The sequence below is a fragment of the Atta colombica genome, unplaced genomic scaffold (assembly GCF_001594045.1).
Source record: "Atta colombica isolate Treedump-2 unplaced genomic scaffold, Acol1.0 scaffold274, whole genome shotgun sequence".
Classification (NCBI taxonomy): domain Eukaryota; kingdom Metazoa; phylum Arthropoda; class Insecta; order Hymenoptera; family Formicidae; genus Atta; species Atta colombica.
The window spans coordinates 1132965-1140597 of NW_017259375.1; the positions used below are offsets into that span (position 1 = coordinate 1132965).

The window sequence follows — 7633 nt, forward strand, 5'->3', positions numbered from 1 at the left end:
TGCTTAATACGAGAGTCTATCCAAATAAATTTGCATAGCCACATAAACGCATGCATAAAGAAAATTAGCCAATCGCATTTGACGTGCGTCTTATAATAGAAATTACTGGAATAATTTTTTTATGTATGAATTTATAGTTATGCAAATAACTATAAATTTGTCTGAATAAACTCTAACACTGCAAAATGAAAATTTCATTTTTGTTCGACATGTTTTTCTGCTGAATTGTGTGTGCTTTTATTTTAGCAAATTACTTAAAATTCTGCATTCTTAAAATTGCTTGATTCGATTTCTTTAATAATATTTCATCTCGATGAAAAAAATGTATGCGTATATGAAAAATTATTATACGATCAGGCACGAATTTTGAAAATGGCCACGACTATGTGAGTCAAGCAGAATATACCTGCCTGTTGAATTGAAAATAATAATTATAGTCTACATTGTCGCGAATCATCGATAAATATGACTAATAAGATACGCCAAATATACCGTCACATATTTTAACATGCAATTAATATCAAAATAATAATTGCGCCGGTATATTAATGCATACTTCTAATATTTAATATCTGACATGCTATTCTAATCTAGAGTATTTCCTCGAATGTGACTAATTAAAAAAATCTCATAAAAATTTTATATAGAAAATTGGATATTCGAATTTGATATAGCGAATAATTAATGTCTTTCGTCGAATATCTAATATCAAATTTTCTGGATGCAATATTTTCTGAATAAACTATAACGTTTCTCAAAATTAATATTCATAAAAGAATATTGGCAACATATATAAAATTCTAAATATACGGGATATGTATTCATATTTATTGAAGGTGTAATATTCCCATCATATTCATAAATTTATCTTAATTTTATTTAACTCACACAATTATTAGTCCGTTTATCGTGAAATGTACCAGAATTTTAACTTAGTAATTAACGAGTCTTATAAATATTATCTGTAATTTTCAATATTGATCTAAACGCAATCTCTTGTAGAATAATTCTGGGGATAGTATCAGTAACTACTTTTAATAAAGGGGATAAAGATAATACAAGATGCACTAATCCAAGAGAATCAGATACCTTAATGAATAAAAAACAAACGGACGTCATATACATGGTATAAATATATTTATGCGAATATTTCGTTACATGATCGTGTCTATATATTAGGACACATTATAGTGCTAATAAATGCTGTTACCTTTAACTGAATCCATAGTGTAAAAGTTGATTAATCCTTTTTGATAAAATGCTTTTTCTCCCAACAACCCCTGCATTCGATGTTCACATATCGAATTCATTGCAACGAGCATCATGTTAATAGTACTAACGATATGCGAAAATTCAGACAGTTACAAAAAATCAGCCGGTCGCATACTGCTGGATATGAATCGCTTATAAATTCGTTGCATGTAACATTATATGATAATTGAAAGAAATCGTGTATACAATCCTAATGGGAATCTTAAATATTGTTTACGTTGTCCAAAATCGGTACAGCGTGCCATTGTTTTACTCCCCAAATATCTTATTCTCCCCCATCTGCAGGCAATTCTTTTCTTCCTTCTTCCTTCATATGATTATTTAAGCAATCTTAAAGCTTTCCATCATGTACTAAACGCATTCAGTACAGTTACTGAAAGGGAGGCTAACATTGGTGTTTAGAAGCTCTTTAATTCTGATTTATTAAATGGTTGTAAAGTTACTGAAAATACTTTGCTATATAGGAAAACAGCTTTCAAAGATGTACAAAAAAATTGGTCGATTTTTCTCGAAAGCTTTCCCTCTTCAAGATAGCTGCCGTGTATAATTTAAAAGATGTGATCGAAGATTTATTATTAATATTATTGATATTAGAGAATTTTTGCGATAATACTTTAAAAAGGGCAAATGATAAAATTACTCATTATAGTAACTTCCATTTTGAAATTATACTAATATCCAAATAAGTTTGCAGTGCGCGATAAGAGCCTCCAATATCAATAAAGATATTTTATAATAAGATAGGTTGTTAGAATTAGTAGTAGTCTTTTTGTGTCACATATAATTGATAATATATCTAGTGATACTGCTATGATACTTATCATTTTATACATTCACCATAGAGCTCCTAATACTGACGTCGCCAAGAACGGAAATTTCATTCTAATACATATTGAAACAATCATCGTTTTAGCGAAAGATATTTAAACACTCCTATTACTCAAATGAGTACTCTATCAGATATCAATGCGACTCAGATACCTCATCTCGGTAAATGTTTCGACTTAAAAAAATATTGTTGAATAGCACCAATCTTTATTTGTTTCTCCATATCTCCGTTCCTATTAAGTGTAAAGTCAACGAGTTTAGAACGAGATTTCAAGATTTATTTGAAAATTCCCGGCGTCTTCCAAATCGCCTCTTTCTCGAAAGTCGTATTGGAAAAATGAAAGCTTTGTGCAATAACTTTCCTCGAAAAAACAATCGTTATTATTTGATAGAAAAGTTTTATCCGGCTTTATAAACTCAGAGTCATTATCGCCTCAATGTCTCGTGGAATGTATTTGCAGTCGACTGCACTATTTGCTTATCCTTTTCGAATACGATTACGAACTCGTAGAGAGGCAAATTTAGTTCTATTTAATATAGAGTATACTACACACAAGATCGTCGCCTGGTACTACAATGTCGTTTTGAAATCGGGCATGAATTCCATCGATGGCAATATTTTGTCACCTTACAGAAGTATACACTTCCTCTTCTTCACTGGCTCGGGTGGTTCCAATGCAGCTAAAATAGCTTCGTCGAATACATTCTTCAATCCTTTCTGATATAGCAAAGAAATCACAATTTCATTTATTACGATATTATTATTTAAAAATAATATAATAAAAAAGTATAATTATTTTATTTTACTCACAATCAGTATAGTTACTAATAAGTTTATCACAGATTTAATTAAAATAATAGTTTAACATCTTCTGTATTATAAAAAATTTTGTAAATATGTCAATCAATATTTTACAGATAAGGCCTATAATGAAAACAAAATGACCGATTTTCGTTTACCTGCGTCAGAGCACTGCACTCTACATATTTTACAGCCTTGAGTTCCTTAGCAAGTTTTTCCCCCTGTTCGCCAGATATTGGCTTCTGTTTGTTCTTTGCAAGTTTCTCTGTTGTTGCGACATCATCTCTTAAATCAATTTGAGTTCCGACAAGTAAAAATGGAGTTCTCTGACAATGATGCGTTATTTCTGGTACCCACTATAAAACGACATGTTATTACAAAAGAATTTTAATTGACGCTCAGGAACGTAATGGACAGATACATTACCTTTTCTTTTACATTTTCGAATGATGACGGTGACACAACCGAGAAGCATACGAGAAACACGTCAGTCTGAGGATAGCTTAAAGGACGCAATCTATCATAATCTTCCTGACCTAAAAAACACAAAAAACACAAAAAGTAAAATTAAGTTAGGAAATATGTATAATGAATTGCTCCTTTAAAAAATAATTCAAGGAAGAATGTTTTACCTGCTGTATCAAATAATCCTAATGTATATGGATCACCTCCTATCATCACAGTTACTGCATAATTGTCAAAAACAGTAGGCACATATTCAGAAGGAAACTTGTTTGTAGTATACGAAATCAAGAGACACGTTTTACCAACTGCTCCATCGCCTACCACAACACACTTTATCGTTTGCATTTTTGGTGTTTCTTATGTGACCTAAAACACGATAGCCATAATATGTAAAACCAGTGGCACACGATATATTTTTTCTTGCTGGATTACTTGCGTTTTAATAAATTACTAAATTGCATCACATAGGACCGTATTCAAATTTTCATCCGAGCATTACATTCTTAGCTTAGGTATCATGTCATTCTTAGTTATCATTCTTGTTTTCCAGCAAAAAACACAAATAATATTGTACTTAGTGAAGTATAACATAGTGAATCATTACATCCTTGTTATTTGATGTTAAATAAAAATGAAATGATTACTTTGTTAGACTGTGTTTCTTGCTGGAAAGTTGTTGAACTATTTATTGTGGAAACCATTTGTTTAAAGGGGCACAGACCATTGCGTAACGTATAATGCATAAAAGATCCATTTACTTTGACTCTGGAGCCAAAATGCAACTATCGATACAAAAAAATAAATATAGATAAGATTTCAAGAACTGTAAAGTGTTGATAAGCGTCGCTGAAATACATATAAATATTTTACAGTACCTGAAATCTTATCCATATTGATTTTTTTTGATGATGGCTTCGTATTTTGGCTCAGGAACTAAAATTGGATAGGCCTGGTATAAAGATAGAGAATCAAGCAATCAGAGTTTTTCATGGAAAAAAACTTTGATTAGTCAATTCTCTTAAACTTTATGCATTATATATTATGCAAAGATCTATGCTCCAGCAGCTGTAACATTTGGAGCTCCAGCTCCTGTAACATTTGGTAAACAATAAAAATAAAATGATATCTAGAAGAAAATTGATAAGAATCAAAACATAGCTCTAGACGCATAATTTCTAATAATTTACTAAAATGCAAGCAATCAAGCAAGAAAATATACAGCAGCTTCATTAAAACTCACAACATCCAAAGAATGATCAACAGTGATTAAAAACCCATCCAACATTCATATAAAAGTTAAGCATATATCCTAATCAATTAAAATAAAGAAATTCAACTCGACAAGCATCCAGTTTATACCAGATCGTTCAATTAAGCAACTTCTATTTTCTTCGTAATATCTCGCATATTTTTTTATCAATAATACAAGTGTGTAATCTACATACATTAATATATCGTACAATTTCTTATCAACAATATACGCGTCCATAATCTATACATAATAGTAAAAGTAATAAAAGCATAATAAAAATATTCGGCGAAAAATCATTGTGTAACAATATTAACAACCAAATCATGCAATAAATCATCTTAGCATAGAAGCCCTTTGTGACCGATGTATTCCACCCTAAACCTAACCTAACCTAACCGTAGATGTGCATCTACAGCGGAGGCTATGTAACGTCGAGACTTTCGCAACGAGATGCAACGCGACTCGAGCCTCATATATACACAAATTCTCAGATACAATAAAGTACGTTACCTGAATATGCGAAACTGTCATTAAAGGTTAAGACTGCCACAGCTCATAATCCCAGATAGCACGGTAGATGCGGCTTCAAGCGTGCCGGTAACGAATACGATGTATTTCAAGGAGTCTTACTTGATGGCCGCAAGCTTGCGAAATCGTTGCACAAATTACACTTCAACTCCACGCGCCTCTATCTTGCCATGTATATTATTTTTCTCCTTGTCGACAATCTCAATTTTTTAGAGACTCTTTAGCCTCGATTAAAGCCGGATCTCCATCAATCTGCATGCAACTGGCTACCAGGATTACGTTCTAAAATGTAACCACAGTTACCAAAGCTCTATAGTTTACGTGACGTCAACTGTAGAGTTTTAATTACTATAGTTAGATTTTGGAACGCACCTCAGAGAGAGAAACTTGAGAGAGGACATGAGAGTCTTTTTCCTGTAACCGTAAAGTGCTCCCGCGCACTACTGTCCTCTCGAAGAAGTGGATGTAGACTACATAACAATATTTATTTTTTCCCAACACACATTTTGTATTCTGGATTAATTTTCATCACTTTTACGAGTATATAAAAATTATTAAATGATGATTTTTATGCATATTTTAACATCTTTAGAAAATATTTGTAAAATTGTATATTATTTCAAATTGTATATAAATTTAATAAATTGTTATAATTAAATATAATTAACAAAATGAGAAAAATGCACTTTTTCATATAAAAATTCTGAAACAGAACGAATTGAAGCAACGCACAAAACTTGTTCTCTAGATACTAAACTTTTTTTAGAAAAGAGTATTTGACCAAGTGCTCTTAATATTACAAAGAAAAGAAATGCGCAGGACATGAATGGCCCAAAGGTACGTGTGTATTACGGATTAAAATAAATTTTTTCTGACTTTCTTATTAAATATTTTATGTAAGTTTTTGGAATCTGAAGTGCGATGATTCGTATTATATATTTATTGCGATTATATTTAAAAAAAATGTGAAGAAGAGAAGCACGCGGCACAGCAATCTATCCGAACGAGCCTCAAGAACAGAAGACTGACTGCGCAGTACGCGATAACTACGCATAAACGTGACGCGCTGCTCCGTGCCACCCCGTACCATCCCCTCCACAAGGTCACGCGCCAACTGTCTAACTTTCGAAATAATAACGAAATTACGAATAAGTAAAATAATATATATTTTATATTTTTTATGTTTTTCGATCAATAGGTTTTATTGCACGGTATTTGCTTTATTTCTTAGATTCTTCGTACATTCACGCAATTCATGAATATCTTAGTTTAATATTCTTCGATGAATATTACACAATTTTCATTTTATTGTTATATTTTTTAGATCGTTACGCACACAACTCATCTATATCTTAAGCCCGTAGTCAGAACTTATATTCAAGTCTATCTTAAGTACAATCTTAAAAAGTCACGAATTAGAGGACCGTATTAACGTTTTAAAACATTATTTAAGACAGGCTTGAAATAAGAATGGACTATGAATACCGCCCTTATAGATATATCTCTAATTTATATTTCTAAATATATAATATAAACGTTATTTATATCCATTATTATATTCAATCGAAATTGTATTATAATTTAAAAAATATTTGCATTTCTCTTTATTTAAAGAATGTATAATTTATAATTAATTTTTATTTAAATTTAAATCATTAAAGGAAGCAATAAAGATATAATCTTTAGCACGCACCTTAGTTTTGAGCAACATTAGTTGAGCATCCTTATATAATTCATCAATCCCTGCTTGAGGATCTAATTTTCGTGGATTAATGCAGATTAATACACGACGCCCGGAGCGACTCGTACCACACGTCCGTCTCCGTCCAAGGTCGCCGAGCGAATGCCGAAATGATGACGTAGTCAACCACTACGCCGCGCGGCACACTCCCCCTCGCCTCTCGCTTTTCGCCGCGCGACCCTTCCCCTAGCTTTTCGTCGGACCTTGTTTACATATTCATTCTATTGCGTTTAAAAAATATTCACGGTTTATTCAATTATTCGTATTTTACATTTTGATGAACGGGTATCGTCATACATTTCGTGCTTTGTTTTGTGGCATCTCTAGCACTTGTTCAATTATTTTTTGCGCGATCTTGTAAACGTAATCAGTAATTGTTCACGTGGAAATTTTTGATATTTCAACGTTATGTCTTAATTTTTATTATTCTTTTAAATGATTCATACTTAAATAAAGGTTGATAATATTCTATACATTCTTTATATAAAGATAAATGCAAATTTTCTTAATATTGAGAAACAATTTGCGCTAAATGCAGCTTTGGCTAAAATTATTAAATATCTTGTTAATCATTATTTAATTTTTCAAAAAATTAATTTATTATATTATTATTGTTATAAATTATTCTGTATTTCAAAAATTCTTTAAACTTACATGTAATGCCGATTATGACTCGGGAAAATAACTGTCATGACTTATTTAAAATAAAAAATATATTATATTTAAATAAATAAATTATTTAAAT

General features: G+C 31.2%; 1 protein-coding gene across 1 annotated transcript; it reads right to left on the reverse strand.

Moving 5' to 3' along the window:
* Nucleotides 1–1115: 1115 nt before the first annotated feature.
* LOC108689689 (cdc42 homolog) lies at nt 1116–5429 on the reverse strand. The gene is made up of 5 exons (XM_018196572.1): nt 5130–5429; nt 3535–3733; nt 3329–3438; nt 3061–3258; nt 1116–2818 (listed from the first exon to the last, which is right to left on the reverse strand). Exons 2-5 carry the CDS (start codon nt 3710–3712, stop codon nt 2729–2731), a joined length of 576 nt encoding a protein of 191 aa, XP_018052061.1. The 5' UTR covers nt 3713–3733; nt 5130–5429; the 3' UTR covers nt 1116–2728.
* Nucleotides 5430–7633: the final 2204 nt, after the last annotated feature.

What these genes read in the sequence shown, in the direction of transcription:
- LOC108689689 (XM_018196572.1), bottom strand. Translation starts at nt 3,712, where the DNA reads ATGCAAACGATAAAGTGTGTTGTGGTAGGCGATGGAGCAGTTGGTAAA. An exon ending in TCGAAAATGTAAAAGAAAAG is followed by an intron (nt 3,259 to 3,328) that starts GTAATGTATCTG and finishes GTCGTTTTATAG; the next exon opens with TGGGTACCAGAAATAACGCA. An exon ending in AGTGCAGTGCTCTGACGCAG is followed by an intron (nt 2,819 to 3,060) that starts GTAAACGAAAAT and finishes TTGCTATATCAG; the next exon opens with AAAGGATTGAAGAATGTATT.